The sequence below is a fragment of the Pteropus alecto genome, unplaced genomic scaffold (genome assembly GCF_000325575.1).
Source record: "Pteropus alecto unplaced genomic scaffold, ASM32557v1 scaffold44, whole genome shotgun sequence".
Taxonomy (NCBI): domain Eukaryota; kingdom Metazoa; phylum Chordata; class Mammalia; order Chiroptera; family Pteropodidae; genus Pteropus; species Pteropus alecto.
Window position 1 is genome coordinate 9,023,648 of NW_006436812.1, and position 16,294 is coordinate 9,039,941.

The following is a 16,294-nucleotide window of genomic DNA, read 5'->3' on the forward strand; positions in this document are numbered from 1 at the left end:
CTGGTGTGCGTGGGTTTGGGTTCTGGCGGGAGCCCCCGGGCGATGCGCGCAGCGGGCTCACTCCGCCTCCAGCCGCGCACGCGCGGGCCCCTCCCCCAGTCTGTCGCGCACGTTGGGTGGGAGTCTAGGAGGGGGCGGGACTATCTTAGGGCTAGTGGCAACTTGGGGCAGAGGTCAGGGGTCACGCTGGGTCAGTCTGTTGGGAAGTGTTGGGAGACGGTAATGACTCCTGGGGTTAATAGTTCAAGTTTCTTGGATTGTAGTTAGCTTGGGTCCTGTGAATCTGTTTTGGAGGAGGGAGTGGATCAAAGGCAGCACCATGGTTAAGGAATTTCCTTTAACACTGGGAGAACACTTCCGGGCCTTGTGTGAGTTTACACTGCCTGTTTCCGGGCCATGTTTCTTCGCTGTGTGTGGCATTCCTCACATCTTACTGCTCCTCATGTTTCCTACTGAAGTTCTTGTGTTTGGGGAATTGTCTCCCGGCGTAGGTATCTGCCCTGAGGAAGGGTGGATTCTGCCCTCACTGGCAGGAAGAGCAGGCAGCCTGGGAGCCAGCACCTTTTGAGCTTCTGGATGTGACAGCCTTTTTTTTCTTCATTATTTACACTCCATTTAGTTGGAGATTTTTATGCTTAGGCTTTTTAAACTTTTTTTTTTTTTTGCTTCACTTCGCTGCTCTTCCCACCAGCCAGAATTTTATGTCTTTAAGGAATTCTCCTTTCACAAATTTGATTTGCTTTTATTTTTAGAAATATGAGCTTTTCCTACTACGGTAATTTTTTTTCAGTTTTTGAACTGATTTCAGTATATTTAAAAGTGTCAAGTTGGTTTAAAGAAGGCTTTCGTGCATGTTGGTAAACATCAATTGATTCCTCTCTGCTGTTTTTCCTCCCCTTTTGTCTGTTTCAGTTGTGATTTCCCTCAGTACGGCAGCACCGTGGAAGTACAGACTTTCACAGGGGGTGTGGTCTCAGCTCACACAGGTGAGGGTTCAGATATCATTTTATGTACTGATGCTGATGGGAGAGATGTTTGAGGTAATTAGTGAGAAATTATAGGTTTATAGTTTGTGGGTTGATGATAGCATTGCAACAATAGAACTGGAACTGTGAATAAAAATTTGATCACTGTAGCTTTGCCAAGGAGAATAGCATGTCCTCCATGGTTTTGGCATCAGGCTACCTAGATTTAAGTCTTCCTCTTACCACTTCCTTACCGTGTGACCGTATGCAAGTCATTTGGTCTCTTTGTGTCCTGATTTGCTATCTTGTAAAATAGAGGAAATATTAAAATGTAAGTTCCATTTGGGTAAGGAATTTTTCTGCATGGCTCTATTCCTCAGTATGTATAAGTAACTGAGCATTATAGTTTGAAAAGTACTTAGTTCACGTAGATGTATTCTAGAATACATCAAGTGATTACTGAGTATCTGACATAATAAATGCTCAAGACATGTAGGTTGTGACCACTCTATTCGTTTGCCTTTATTTTTAACATTGTTTCTGGTTATTTAAAAGATTCTTTAATTTTTTAAAATTTCATTTCTACTCTTTTTACTCTGCTTTAGGTGCTCCAGAGGCCGGTGGACCTGAGCGGAGGCTGGGACGCCCTAGTGGGCCCCGGGCCCTGGAAGGCGGGTCCCGGTGGCCGGTGGCCCAGAATGAGGCCAGCTCCCAGCATGCCCTGCAGCCGGACGCCAGCCCCTCGGCCAGCAGCAGTGGTGACAACAACCCAGTCATTCTTCAGGCATCCAAAGAGGAGCCTGGGAGTGGGACCATGCAGAGCAGCCCCTCCCCTGCTCACCCTCAGCTCCCAATCCTGCAGACACAGGTTTAAAAGTGATGGGGAGGTTCCTTCCCTACGTCTGCTTTGTAGGCTGCTGGCTCTGTGGCAGAAGAAATGTGGCAGGTCTTAGCCATATTTCCATGATCTTAGGTAGCTGGGTAGCTGAGTTTAGAGAATCTTTGGTGTTTGGATGGACTCTTAAGCCTGTTGGATGCTCACATTGTACTTGATCTTAGTGTATTGTTGATCTCTGAGACTGGAAATACCTCATTACTTGAAAAAGGTTGAATTAGGCCAGTTTGGAAATGGAAGTAGGGACAACATGCTTCTAAGACTGCATGCTTTGAGAATAGCTCAGTTTCTTTTGGAAATGGAACATGTTAAGTATTATGGATGATGTGTATTCATTCTTTTTTCATATCAAGGAAGTGCCGGGGGTCGGGGAAATAAATCATGGGTTTTGACACCAGGCAGACCTAGGTGTGTATACAGTAGGCTTTTTTAAAATAAATTTTTATTTTTCAATTACAGTTGCCCAGTCTCAACAGTGCTGCTTTTTTTACATACTTGGTTACAGGACTGTTGTTCAGCTAGACTTTAGGCAATTCTCAATGATGGTGGTTCTGTGATTATAAATTTGATGTGGTCCTGGGAGGAGGTGAACACGGTGTTTACTTGCTCCACCATTTTGACTAGAAGCTACAGTAGGCTTTTGATGGTTATGAATTTGATGTATACAATTTTCCCAAGCAGCTGGGAAATTTTCTGATGTATAGTCTTTTGTCATTTAGCTAAGTAAGAATTTGAGTGGCACACTGAAGCTTGTGTGCTGGAGTAAATTTCATGAGTTCCTTTGCTGTCCACATTTAAGTGAGACTTTGTTGTCTACTTCTTATTGCTTGTGCAGGCTCTTGTAAAGCAGTAGGTAGGTGGTTGGTTGAGGACAGTGACCAATCCTCCCTCCCCTTCCCCTCATACCTCTCCAGTAAAGGAAACTACTAAGACTCTTAGATTGGGTTGGTTGGTTGTTTGAATTTGACGGTAGCTCAAGTAGCTGAGTTTAGAGAATCTTTGGTGTTTGGATGGACTCTTAAGCCTGTTGGATGCTCACATTGTACTTGATCTTAGTGTATTGTTGATCTCTGAGACTGGAAATACCTCATTACTTGAAAAAGGTTGAATTAGGCCAGTTTGGAAATGGAAGTAGGGACAACATGCCTTACTCTAGAATGTTTTTCTTGTGAAGATAGAATGAAATAATATACTTTAAACTCTTTGTACTGTGCTAAGCATTCATTTCATCGTTTGTTTCCCTTTTCTAGATGGTGTCGGACGGCATGACAGGCAGCAATCCTGTGTCCCCTGCCTCGTCCAGTTCCCCAGCCTCTAGTGGGGCAGGTGGCATCTCCCCCCAGCATATAGCTCAAGATTCCTCTCTGGATGGACCTCCAGGGCCCCCAGATGGTGTCACAGTGCCTCTGGAGGGGCTCAGCTTACCCCAGGCTACTGACCTGGCTAACAAGGGCCCAAAGTGGGAGAAGAGCCATGCTGAGATTGCAGAGCAAGCCAAGCATGTATGTATTGGGAGGGCTCATGAGGATTCTTGGGACTCTTCTTCCCTGAATTTTTATGTTCTATGGATATTTTACACTTCTTTCCTCATCACGAATTTAGAGTGTAGGTTCTGTCTTAACTTAGTGCTCTTGAGCAAGTTGCTTGAATTCTGAGCCTCATGTCCTTTTTCTATGAGATGGGGATGGTGAAATAGGCTATAGGTGTTAGAAGATATATATTAAAGATAGAAAAGTGCTTCGTAAACTGTGAGGCTCTTAAGATTTACTGGTTTCTGCTTCTCATTTCTATCCCGTAGCCTTTGTTAACACTTACCTATTGATAAATGTGGTCCCTGGGCCTGTAGCATCAGCATTACCTGAGAACTTGTTAGAAATGCAGATTTTTGGTACCCCTCTTCCACCTACTCTTAAAACTAAAGGGTGGAGCCCAGCAGGTTTGTCTTAAAAAGCACTTCAGATGATTCTGTTGCATGCTCAAATTGAAGAGCCCATTGGTCTAATGGTAATATCTTTCTTGATGTTTTCTTTACCATCAGGCCTGATTCATCTCTGGCTGTTATTTCTTCTGATTTAGTTTTTATCAGGAGAGGACAATAATAAAGGCAATTGTCCTAAGTTTTTAAGTCACTTCTATTAAAAAAATTTCAAATGCTTTTATTTTTTTTTATGCAATGTAATCAGTGTAGAAACAATGTTATCTTTTTGTCATACTAACCACTGTTAATCTTTTTGTGTATAACTTCAGTATTTCCGTAAAAACATTTTTATAAAAATAGTATTTTTTTAAAAGCAAACAAGATTGTGTAAATTGGGCTTTATAGCATATTCCTAAGCATGAACATGCTCCTGCGTAAGTAGAATTCTACGGTAGCAAAGAACCCTTGTATATAGAGTCAGTAAAGAAACAGGCCCTCCCTGCTCCTTTGGGATGTTCCCTTGGGATATGTTTTCCCAAGTCCTACCTGCATTCATAGTGAGTGGAGATTGTTTGAAATAATGGAAAAGAGCATGAAATTTGGAGTCATTATACCCATTTTTAATTCTGTTAATACTTTCTGTCTGCATGATCTCAAGTAAATTACTTAATCTCCCTCATCTTTTTTTTCTTTTTACTCACCTGAAGGAGTATAATACCTACTTGTAGAATTGGTATGTAGACTTAAGCATAATACATTCATTCCAGCTAGTGCCTATACATAGTGCTCAGGAGTTCAGCCTTGGTCATGAAGTAGAGTAAATGTCCAGTAACTTGATTGACCTCGCTCTACTTTAATAGGAGGCTGAGATTGAGACTCGGATTGCTGAGCTGCGGAAGGAGGGTTTCTGGTCACTGAAGAGGCTGCCTAAAGTGCCCGAGCCTCCCCGCCCCAAAGGCCACTGGGACTATTTGTGTGAGGAGATGCAGTGGCTCTCTGCAGACTTTGCTCAGGAGCGCCGTTGGAAACGGGGTGTGGCCCGTAAGGTATGTCTTCAATTAGGCCTACTTTCCATTTCTTTTTCAGGTTTGTTTTTCCTCGATGGGTGGATTGGAAGGAAACCGAATAGAATAGTGTAAGATGTTCATTGATGCCCATAGTCTCAAGAGGCAGACTCTTTTGGCTTCTCAGGTTTCTGGGCCTTGGTTATTTACTTTTGACTTGGGGTGTTTGCATGCTGGTTCCTCATTCCCATAGGTAGTACGCATGGTGATCCGGCACCATGAGGAGCAACGGCAGAAAGAGGAACGGGCTCGGAGGGAGGAGCAGGCCAAGTTGCGCAGAATCGCCTCCACCATGGCCAAGGATGTCAGGCAGTTCTGGAGCAATGTGGAGAAGGTAGGCAGCAGGGATTGGGAAAGAGAGATGCCTTGGGTTTGGTTGGTAGGTAGCATGGTTGCAGGAATGATCAAAACTTCATGACACAGTGAATAATATAATTTCAAACAACTTTAGCAATGTTTCTGTTCTTTGGATCTTTCTTGCATTACGTATTATGAAGAAGAACGGAAAATATGGGCCCTGCCTTTGAGGATTGTTAATAGGACTTCTTGACTCTTTTAGGCCATCTGTCCTTCGTAGAGCATTCAGCATGCTTTTTCTAAAACCTGTCTGCCCGTTAACCTGCTTAAATACCATCAAAGTTCTCATTAAATTGTTTCCATCTATTAAGTTTTAATGGTTTCTCAAGCACTACCTGGCTTTTGTCTGTATTTTCAGTTTTTATTGTGTCCTGCCAGTTCTTTTCCTTCCCCTTCCACTTAAAAAGTTCCTTCTTTTGTTTATCCTTGGCCATTAACACATTTCGCTACTCGGAATGCCTTTCTCCTCATTTCCACTTAGGGGACGCTTACTTAGGTTTTAAGATTCAACTTTAGATACACTCGTAAATCTTACTCTCTTCTTCGAAGCTAAGCTGTCTCCTCTCCCCTGTACTCCCTTTGTGTTTTCCTCAGAAGCATCCTTAAGGTCATTTAGCTCTTCTTCCTGAAAAGGCAGCCCCGGGCTTAGCCTAGAGGAGGCTTCGCTAAATGTTGGGTAAAAGAGTATGTAAACAAAAGGTTATCAGGGCGACCCATCCCTATCATGCTTGCGACAGGTGGTCCAATTCAAGCAACAGTCAAGGCTGGAGGAAAAGCGCAAGAAAGCTCTGGACCTGCACCTGGACTTCATTGTGGGGCAAACTGAAAAATACTCAGACCTTCTGTCTCAGAGCCTCAACCAGCCGCTAACCTCCAGCAAAGCTGGCTCCTCCCCTTGCCTTGGCTCTTCCTCAGCTGCTTCTAGTCCTCCACCCCCCGTTTCCCAGCTGGATGATGAAGGTGTGTGTCCTCTTTGGCTCTGTTACTCTTCCTCATGTACCCTTTCCAGAGCTGAAAACCCACCCTGTGGCTTGCAGGGCCCGTGGAGTTTGTGACCTTGTTCTCCTGCTATAGATGGGGACTTCCAACCCCAAGAGGAGGAGGAAGAGGACGATGAGGAAACTATTGAGGTTGAAGAACAACAAGAAGGCAATGATGCAGAGACCCAGAGGCGTGAGATTGAGCTGCTTAGACGTGAGGGAGAACTGCCATTGGAAGAGCTGCTCCGTTCCCTACCCCCTCAGCTGCTAGGAGGGCCTTCCAGTCCCTCGGGAACCCCATCATCTCGTGATAGTGACACCCGAGATGGACCTGAAGAAGGTGGTGAAGAAGAGACCTCTCAAGTATTGAAGGTATGAGCACAGGGTGGAGGGAGGGCCCAGATTGGGAGCAGAGGGGGAAAGAGGTTCATGGCCTGAGTTCTGGTCTTTAAGGTTGGCTGCGGTTTTGAGGAGTCCTCCCTGGTTAAGGGCAATTTTGGGGCTCTCATTTGAGGATGGATCGAGAAGAATCTGGGTTTGGGGCAAGTTGCAGTCTGAGTTGGGCAGAGTTTCTGATAAGTAGTGGAGGAGCATACTCTACTGTACCCTTTAAATTGCTGTGTGACCTTGAAAAAAATGTTTATTCTGGCCTGTGCCACTCCTGTGAAATGGCCCTGATATTCCTTTACAGATCTTACAGATTTAGAGGTGGGATGGTAACCTTCAAGTCTTTTGGACCTAAGCTGTTTGTTTCTCTATATGTCCAGGTGCATGGGAATGGTGTTAGGAGCCGCTATCTCTTATCTAGCACTTTCACAGGTCCCCCCCAGGCAGTGGGGCCAGGATTTGGTAGCTGGTGCTTAAAGAAAACCATTGATTATATCTTTGCCCAGGAACTGTGCCAGTGGCATCTGTCACTCAATGGGACAGACTGTTCTCTGACATCTTATTCAACATTGTGCCTTTTTCCTGCAGGTCTAACCTTGGGCCCTCTCCCTTTTATCCTTTGCCGTACAGGTAAAGCCCCCACCCCACTCTGTTACACAGCGAAACAAGCAGCCTTGGCATCCAGATGAGGACGACGAAGAGTTTACTGCCAATGAGGATGAAGGTCAGGCCTATTCTCTATATCCTATTGTTTCTTATCTCTTGAATAGTTTGGATCTAATATTTCAGGCTTTCTCACCTCTGCCACTTGGATTGTGCCTGTGCCTCTGTCGTCATTGATCTTACTTCATTCTCTTTCCTAGCGGAGGATGAAGAGGATACCATAGCAGCTGAGGAGCAATTAGAAGGGGAGGTGGATCATGCCGTGGAACTGAGCGAGTTGGCTCGAGAAGGTGACATTCCCTAGACATTTTACTGAGTATCCACTTTGGTGTCTTCTATATAGGGTGCCAGGGATAAAAAGATGAATAAGACACTTTTTATTCTCTCTGGAAGAACTCCAGGTCTCGTGACAAAGACAGATGTATAAACAAATAATTATAAATAGAATAAGAAGCCTGATTATGATAGAATTTTAAACAAAGTGATGTGAGAACTCATGGAGGAAGAGCTGTTGAAAGGATAGTGGTTATGTTTGATCTGAACTTTAAAAGGAAGGTTCATCAAATTGATAATTGTTTTTCCTGGCAGAAGACAGCACCATCCATAGTTCTAGTCCAGGTTGTGGGGCTTGGCTTTAGTAGTTGGTGCCGAAAGTAAACTCTTGCCTCCTCTCGATCTGAGCCTAACATCGTCTACAGAGACCTATTTAAAATGAACTGTCACCACTGAGACCTACTCCCTTTTCTTCGAACCACCCAAAAGCTTACCTTTCATTTTTTCTCCAGGTGAGCTATCTATGGAGGAATTATTGCAGCAGTATGCGGGAGCCTATGCCTCTGATGCCTCTGCCCCAGGTTCTGAGAGTAGTGAGGAGGACGATGAAGATGAAGTTGAGGCTGACAGCTCTAACTCTGAACCAGAGGAAGCCACAGAAGCTGAAGAGGCTCCTCAAGAGGATAGTAGTAGTCAATCAGGTGAATGTGTGGTCATGAGCCAGGAGCTGGGGAGAGCAGGCACTGGAGGAAGTGGGTATGGTAAGCACTAAGCCTTGATCTTATGCCTTAGACTCTGCTGAGGAGCAGAGCGAGGATGAGGAAGATGAGCATTCAGAAGAGGAGGAAACCAGCAGGAGTTCCGAATCAGAGGAATCTGAGTCTGCGGAGTCTGAGGAGTCCCAGTCACAGAGCCAAGCAGATGAAGAGGAGGAGGATGACGTTGGTGTGGAGTACTTGCTTGCCCGGGATGAAGAACAGAGTGAGGCAGATGGAGGCAGTGGGCCTCCTACCCCAGGGCCCACCACCACTCTAGGCCCTAAGAAAGAAATTACTGACATTGCTGCAGCAGCTGAAAGTCTCCAGCCCAAGGGTTACACCTTGGCCACTACCCAGGTATCCCCAGTCCCCAGCTCTTGCTTTCTTATATCTTGACTTTCTTGTTTCTCAGTGATGGACACCTTAGTTCCACCATGATACCGCTCTCTTTCTCTCTATCAGGTGAAGACGCCCATCCCCCTGCTGTTGCGGGGCCAGCTCCGGGAGTACCAACACATTGGATTGGACTGGCTGGTTACTATGTATGAAAAGAAGCTTAATGGCATTCTTGCTGATGAGATGGGGCTAGGCAAGACAATCCAGACCATCTCCCTACTTGCCCACCTGGCTTGTGAGAAAGGTAACTAGACAGGGCCCTTCCTCTTGGGTCTCCTTGACCAGTTCCCTGGGAAGCTTGTTTAATGGTAACTCCAGCTGCAGGGTTGTGAAACATTCACTCTTTTGCTGGTTGTTTTAGTAACTTCATTGACTCTGGTTGTATGGAGTGGCCAGTGTAGGTGCTAGGATTCTTAGGAAGGGACTGTTAGGTCAGGGTTATGCCTGAGGAACAAGAACCCCAAAGTTTACATTTATATTTCCTTATTTCTCATTTTTTTTAAATGCTTCTGTTTAAAATCTTTCTGAATTATTTTTTTTAAATCAAGATATAATTGACATGTATTAGTTTCAGGTATACAACATTATGATTTAGTATTTGCATGCATTGAGAAATGACCACAGTAAGCCTAGTTAATGTCTGTCACCATACATAGTTACAAAAATTTTTTTCTGATGAGAACTTTTAAGATCTATCTTAGCAACTTTCACATGTGCAATACAGTATTATTAATTATAGTTGCCATGCTATACATTTCATTCTTTTGCTAAACAGGTAACTGGGGTCCCCATTTGATAATTGTCCCCACCAGTGTGATGTTGAACTGGGAAATGGAGCTGAAGCGTTGGTGCCCCAGCTTTAAAATCCTCACTTACTATGGAGCCCAGAAAGAGAGGAAGCTCAAGCGGCAGGTTCGCTCCTCCATTTGATGCCTCCCACCCCCTCACCCCTAGTCGATACCGCCTCTTATTTTGGGCCCTTTTCTCAAATGAATTTCTTTCCCTCCTTCTGTCATTCTATGCTGCTCCTGGGATTTTCTTTTTTTCCAACCTGATTTCTGTCCCATAAGTATTATAATATGTTTTCCCTTTGTCCTGTCTTGTCTTTTCACCCCAACATCTTTTGCTTTCTCCTGATACTCAGGGCTGGACCAAGCCCAATGCCTTCCATGTGTGTATCACATCTTACAAGCTGGTGCTGCAGGACCACCAAGCCTTCCGCCGCAAGAACTGGCGCTATCTCATTCTGGATGAGGCTCAGAACATCAAGAACTTCAAGTCACAGCGCTGGCAGTCACTGCTAAACTTCAACAGGTAGAGATGGAGATGGGGATTTGTGTAAGGGTTGACTTTGTCTGAAGGGTGGGATGCTCTGAAGGTTGAGAACTTCGTGACCATCCTCCCTCTAATTCCCTCTGTCTCTTTGCAGCCAGAGACGCCTGCTCCTGACAGGAACTCCCTTGCAGAACAGCCTCATGGAGCTGTGGTCCTTGATGCACTTCTTGATGCCCCATGTCTTCCAGTCTCATCGCGAGTTCAAAGAATGGTTCTCTAATCCCCTAACTGGCATGATTGAGGGCAGCCAAGAGTATAATGAAGGTCTGGTCAAACGCCTCCACAAGGTAGGGACTGTAACAATTTGTCAGGAGTATTGGGAATGGTGAGGAACTAAGGGCAATACTCAGAAAACCCTTACAAGTCAGAGCTAGGCTGAATTCACCCAGATGTCAAGCTGTTACTATTCTAATGACTAACCCATTGCTAAACGAGTGACCTCATCTTAGCTCATCATTCTACTTGTTGTCTTTAATGATGACATTTCTGTCTTTATTTTCTGAGTAGAATGGTAATGCTGATCATTCCCTGCTTAGATTTCTCTTTACTTGCTTTCCTTAACTTTGTATTTTTGTCATGTGCTTTCTCCCCCACTCTCTCCCCCTTCCTTTCCTCCTCCATCTCTCCCCCTCTGTCTGTCTGCTTTCTTTCTTTCTCTTTCTCTTTCTTGCTTTTTCAAGCTCTTCTCTTTTGTACAACTTTTAACAGCTCAGCATTCTGATCTTTATTTTTTTGTTTTAATTTATATATTTCATAGGCATACTCATTCATAAGGTTTTAAAGATTCCAATTTGTGTTTTTAATCCCTTGACTCTCTAGACCAAGGGTCATCAACCCCTGGGCCACAGATAGGTATCAGTCCATGACCTGTTAGGAATCAGGGCACACAGTAGGAGGTGAGGGGCGGGCCAGTGAGCAAAGCTTTATCTGTATTTGCAGCCACTCCCCAGCTCTAGGAGTACCTACTGGTCCTTGGTGCCAAAAAGGTTGGGGACTGCTGCTCTAGACTACTCTACTTGTATTTAAATTTGACTTGATGTCTTTAATTGAAAGTACCTCTGGAACTCTGTTCTAATCCACACATCTCAAGCCTTATAGGCTATTATTCTGTTTTGGTGAATTACACCATCATTTTGGTAAATCAAACTAGAAACCAAGAAGTCTTCTTTATACCTCTTCCTTGATTTCTTCCTTTTCTTCACTCCTTCCATGTTAACTTGATGACTATGTCCTATTAGATTTTAATCTCCCAAGATCTCAGATTTGCCTTTTGTTTTCTATGCTCTGTTATAGCCGCAAGTTTTGTTCTCAGCTTCTCTCTTAGATTTACTTCCATAATTCTGTAAATTTACATTTACTTACTGAAATGTAATTTGAGTCATCCCTCCTGTATAATTAGTTGTTCTGCCCTTGGTTCTTTCTTTATCACTTCTTATATTGTGGTATCATCTTTATGTCAGTAGATTCCTTGAGAGGAGTGCTTGCCTCTGACTCACCTTTTTGGTTCCTGGCATGTTGCATAGCTCCATGAATATTTACTGATGAGTTAGCCAGCACCCAGCTGATTATCAAGCCAAGACCCGGCTAGAGGGGCTAGGCTGGGGTCAGTGCCTGCTGTTCTCCTGTCAGCCTCTTGTTTATTTGCTTTTAGGTTTTGCGGCCTTTTTTGCTGCGCCGAGTTAAGGTGGATGTTGAGAAGCAGATGCCCAAAAAGTATGAGCATGTTATCCGCTGCCGGCTCTCCAAGCGCCAGCGCTGTCTCTATGATGACTTCATGGCACAGACCACGTAAGAGAGAGCTGAGGGTAGGCCCTAGATTGAAGCAGAGGTGCGGGAGTCAGGATACCCCATTAATTTTTTTTCTCTCTCAGAACTAAGGAGACACTAGCCACTGGCCATTTCATGAGCGTCATCAACATTTTGATGCAGCTGCGAAAAGTCTGCAATCATCCAAACTTATTTGACCCTCGACCTGTTACCTCCCCCTTCATCACACCAGGCATCTGCTTCAGCACCGCCTCTCTGGTGCTAAGGGCCACTGATGTCCATCCCCTCCAGGTAAGTGGTTACCCCCAAGGTTGTTGGTTCTACCCAGCCCTGCACTTCTTTTCTTTAGGCTAGAGTTTGACCTTTTGCATCCTAACTTTTCCAATTATCTCAGCATTATTCTCTTAGTTTCATTGTTTTCTAGCTGTGTGACTTTGGGCAAGCTAATTATTAACCTCTAACCCTAAGTTTGTTTGCCTTTCAAAATAGGGGTTATATAGCCTATCGTGCAGCACATTTGTGATAATTATGTTAATACTTTTGGAAGTGCTTGGCATGTTAAAAATACTTACCTATAATTTTGTTAGCTAATCTTTCTCTCTTTTGGCCACCCTCCCCGCCCTCAAATTTTTGTTCTTATTGTGGTAAAATACACATGACAAATTTTACTGTTTTAACCATTTTAAGTGTATGATTCAGTGGCATTAAGTACAGTCACATTGTTGTACACCAATCATCACCATCCATTTTCAGAACTTTTCTCATCTTTCCAAGTTGAAACTCTGTACTCATTAAATAACTCCTCATTCTCCCCTGTCCCCCAGCCCTTGGCAGCCACCATTTTACTTTCTCTCTGTATAAATTTGAGTACTCTAGATACTTCATATAAATGGAATCATAGTGGCTTATATAGCAGAATGTCTTCAACATTCATCATGCTGTAGCATGTGTCAGAATTTCCATTTTCAAGGTTTAATAATATTTGTAGATAGATGTGTGTGTATACGTATATACATACATGTATACGTAAACATTATATTTTGTTTATTCATCTATCAGTGGACACTTCGATTGCTTCCACCCTTTGGCTATTGTGAATAATGCTGCTGTGAGCATAGATGTACAAATACCTGTTGAAATGCCTGCTTTCAATTCTCTTTTGGGTGTACGGTCATGCTCCACTTAATGATGGGGATAAGTTTTGAGAACTGTGTCTTTAGATGATTTCATTGTTGTATGAACATCATAGAGTGCACTCACACAAACCTAGATGGTATAGTCTACTACACACTTAGGCTATATGGTATAACATATTGCTCTTATGTTATAAGCCTGTATAAAACAACACAAAATAAAATGAAGTACAAAAGAAAATAATATAATCAAGAGACTCAGTAAACATGATGTATACGAGGCTGCTGGCTTAACACAGCATACTGTTTTGCAGCAAACTTTTTTAATAGGTAGAATACACTTTAAAATGACAAAAAATACTAAATATATTCACTCGTAATATAGTCGTTTGTTACTATTGAATATTATGCTTTGTACTTAATTATATGTGCTACACTTTTATGTGACTGATGTCGCAGTAGGTTTGTTTAAACCAGTATCACCACAAACACATGAGTAATATGTCACACTAATACGTTAGGACAACTGTGACGTCCCTGGGCAATAGGAATTTTTCAACTCCATTTTAATCTTATGGGACCACTGTTGTATATGTGGTCCATCATTGACCAAAATGTTATGTGCTGCATGACTGCATACCCAGAAGTGGAATTGCTAGATCACATGGTAATTCTATTTTTAATTTTTTGAGAATGGCCATACTGTTTTCCATAGTGACTGCTCTATTTTATGTTCTTACCAGCAGTTCACAAGTGTTCTAATTTTTCCACATCATTGCCAAGTCTTGTTATTTTTTAATTTTTGATGATGTCTGAATGGGTGTGAGGTGGTATCTCATTGTGATTTTGATTTGTATTTCCCTAATGATTAGTGATCTTGAGCATTTTTTGTGTGTTTATTGTATATTTTCTTTGGAGAAGTATCTATTAAAGACCTTTGTTGATTTTTTAATTGGGTTGTTTGTTATTTTTGTTGTTGAGTTGTAGGAGTTCTTTATCTGTTTTGGATATAACCCCTATCAGATATGTGATTCACAAATATTTTGTGCCATTCTGTGGCTTACCTTTCACTCTGTTTATAGTGTCCTTTGATACAGTTCAATTTATCAATTTTTTTTTTGTTGTCTCTGCTTTTGGTGTCATATCCAAGAAATTAGTGCCATATTGAACTTTTTGACACCATGCTTTTGTGTTCCTTCTTGTGCCAGCGAATAGACATGGGTCGTTTTGATCTTATTGGCCTGGAAGGTCGAGTCTCTAGATATGAGGCTGATACATTTCTACCCCGGCACCGCCTGTCCCGCCGGCTACTGCTGGAGGTGGCTACTGCTCCTGACCCCCCACCCCGGCCCAAGCCAGTCAAGATGAAGGTCAACAGGTACAAGGGCTGAGGAATGAGGGAATAAGGAGATGGATTCCTAGTGGTTACAACTGGCTGGGAGGATTCGGGATGGACAAGAAGGAGTTGGGAGGCTAGGCTAGGATGTTTATGTGGGATGGATGCAAAATTCCATGGAGGGATTAGGGGAGAAAAATAACTAGAAGTGGGTCCTGGGGTGGGGAGCCCTTGTGTTTATCATTGATCCTTCCTCCCTTGGTGTTTTTGTTTATCTTGGATTTCTTTCCATCTTTCTCTTTTGGGTCTTTTTTTTCCCCCTTTGCTTTTGTAATCTCAATCTTTTCTGCCTCATTTTCCTCATTCCTTTCTTTTCTTACTCCTTATCATCTCTCCCTATCTACCTATCCCCTTGTATTTTCCTCATAGGATGCTGCAGCCAGTGCCCAAGCAAGAAGGACGGACAGTCGTGGTGGTGAACAGCCCACGGACCCTCTTAGGTCCTGTCCCAGTCCGACCCCCTCCAGGCCCTGAGCTCTCAGCCCAGCCTATCCCTGGCCCAATCCCTCCAGTGTTGCCAGCACCACTGATGGTATCAGCAACGCCTGCTGGACCCCCACTTATTCCAGCATCCCGGCCTCCTGGCCCTGTTCTGTTGCCCCCACTGCAACCAAACAGTGGACCGCTCCCTCAGGGTGAGTTGCAAGGAAGCCAGGGCACTGGAGGGTACTTCCGTTTAATTAGTCAGACTGGGGAAGAAGTAATCGAATTAGAGTGAGGAGTTGGGTTAGAGACGGGTGTGGTGTCTGATGGGCTGGAAGGGAGTATGTATGAAGGCTTCTGGGAGCCGGCTAAGGCTCTGGGTACGGTATATCTGACATGTTTGCTTTGTGTCTAGTGTTGCCTTCCCCCCTGGGGGTCCTGAGTGGAAACTCACGGCCGCCCACGCCAACCCTGTCTCTGAAGCCGGCCCCACCTGCCCCTGTTCGCCTGAGTCCTGCCCCACCCCCAGGCTCCTCTAGCCTATTGAAGCCCCTGACAGTGCCACCAGGCTACACCTTCCCTTCTGCTGCTACTACCACTTCTACCACCACAGCCACTGCTCCTACCACAGCATTACCAGCTCCTACTCCTGCACCACAGCGCCTCATCCTATCTCCTGATATGCAAGCTCGCCTGCCCTGTAAGTTCCTGGGGCTCTTTGAGGGTGGGGGACTTGGGAGAAAGGCTTATATGCCTTGCAGCTAGAGAAGAAAAGCTCAGGAACATGAATGTATCAAATTCTAGGTAGCTAACACACATTAGGTATTTTGCCAAATGTTGGTAATTCATAATGAAGTAAGAGCCCTCAAGGAGTTCACAATCTAGTGGGGGAGGTGACATATAGATGAGTAAATAGTGGCAAGCCCAGTGATAGAAAATCATTTGAGATAAAAGGAGTGTAGAGGAGTGGGAGGAAATTGGCTTAGTATGGTGGCAGGCCATTAGGATGTAAAGGAAATTGCTAAGCAACTAGGTGGGATTGGAAGGCGTAGCATGTCAAAAGCTCAAGACTGTAGAGGAAGGCTAAGCTTGTTGGAACGTGGTAAATTGAGTGGGGAAGGGTTGGAGGAACTGCAAGCCCTCATGAGGGTCTGCAAAGTGGCATTGAGCAGAGTGAGCCCTGTATACATTAAGTCCCTCCTTTGTTCATAGCAGGTGAAGTGGTCAGCATCGGGCAGTTGGCCTCACTGGCACAACGTCCAGTGGCTAGTGCAGGGGGAAGCAAACCTCTCACCTTCCAAATCCAGGGCAACAAGCTGACTTTGACTGGTGCCCAGGTGCGCCAGCTTGCCATGGGGCAGCCCCGCCCGCTGCAAAGTAGGTAAAACCCACCCCCTGTCCTGCCTTTTTCCTCTTCTTTGTCCTGTTTTTGTGACTCTCTTCAGATGTCAGCCTTTATGTTTCTTTTCCTAGCTTTTGGTGGGTGGAGCCAAGGGGAATGTTTGGAGGGAGTTTTTGATAAAGATAAGGATGAGGTAATTCTAAAGAAGTTATCTCCTCTGTTCTTTCCCTTTCCTCTTTCCC

At 44.2% G+C, this 16,294-nt stretch overlaps 1 protein-coding gene and 1 non-coding gene across 5 annotated transcripts in view; both read left to right on the forward strand.

Annotated features, from left to right (window-relative positions):
- Nucleotides 1-16,294, forward strand: part of SRCAP (Snf2 related CREBBP activator protein) — a 30,532-nt gene that overhangs the window by 899 nt on the left and 13,339 nt on the right. For all 4 annotated transcript variants that reach the window (XM_006914135.3, XM_025048227.1, XM_025048226.1 and 1 more), the window contains exons 2-22: nt 913-986; nt 1,571-1,833; nt 3,111-3,362; nt 4,639-4,824; nt 5,036-5,176; nt 5,937-6,159; nt 6,274-6,551; nt 7,197-7,290; nt 7,430-7,519; nt 8,015-8,203; nt 8,295-8,617; nt 8,723-8,900; nt 9,432-9,568; nt 9,801-9,970; nt 10,086-10,278; nt 11,643-11,779; nt 11,863-12,049; nt 14,100-14,269; nt 14,657-14,922; nt 15,126-15,410; nt 15,923-16,087. In XM_006914135.3, the coding sequence (XP_006914197.1) occupies nt 1,780-1,833; nt 3,111-3,362; nt 4,639-4,824; nt 5,036-5,176; nt 5,937-6,159; nt 6,274-6,551; nt 7,197-7,290; nt 7,430-7,519; nt 8,015-8,203; nt 8,295-8,617; nt 8,723-8,900; nt 9,432-9,568; nt 9,801-9,970; nt 10,086-10,278; nt 11,643-11,779; nt 11,863-12,049; nt 14,100-14,269; nt 14,657-14,922; nt 15,126-15,410; nt 15,923-16,087 (3,718 nt within the window). In that variant the 5' untranslated portion in view covers nt 913-986; nt 1,571-1,779. The remainder of the gene's footprint in view (nt 1-912; nt 987-1,570; nt 1,834-3,110; nt 3,363-4,638; nt 4,825-5,035; nt 5,177-5,936; nt 6,160-6,273; nt 6,552-7,196; nt 7,291-7,429; nt 7,520-8,014; nt 8,204-8,294; nt 8,618-8,722; nt 8,901-9,431; nt 9,569-9,800; nt 9,971-10,085; nt 10,279-11,642; nt 11,780-11,862; nt 12,050-14,099; nt 14,270-14,656; nt 14,923-15,125; nt 15,411-15,922; nt 16,088-16,294) is intronic.
- Nucleotides 6,984-7,111, forward strand: LOC112481655. The gene has a single exon (XR_003046990.1). It is a non-coding gene; the product is annotated as a small nucleolar RNA SNORA30/SNORA37 family (small nucleolar RNA).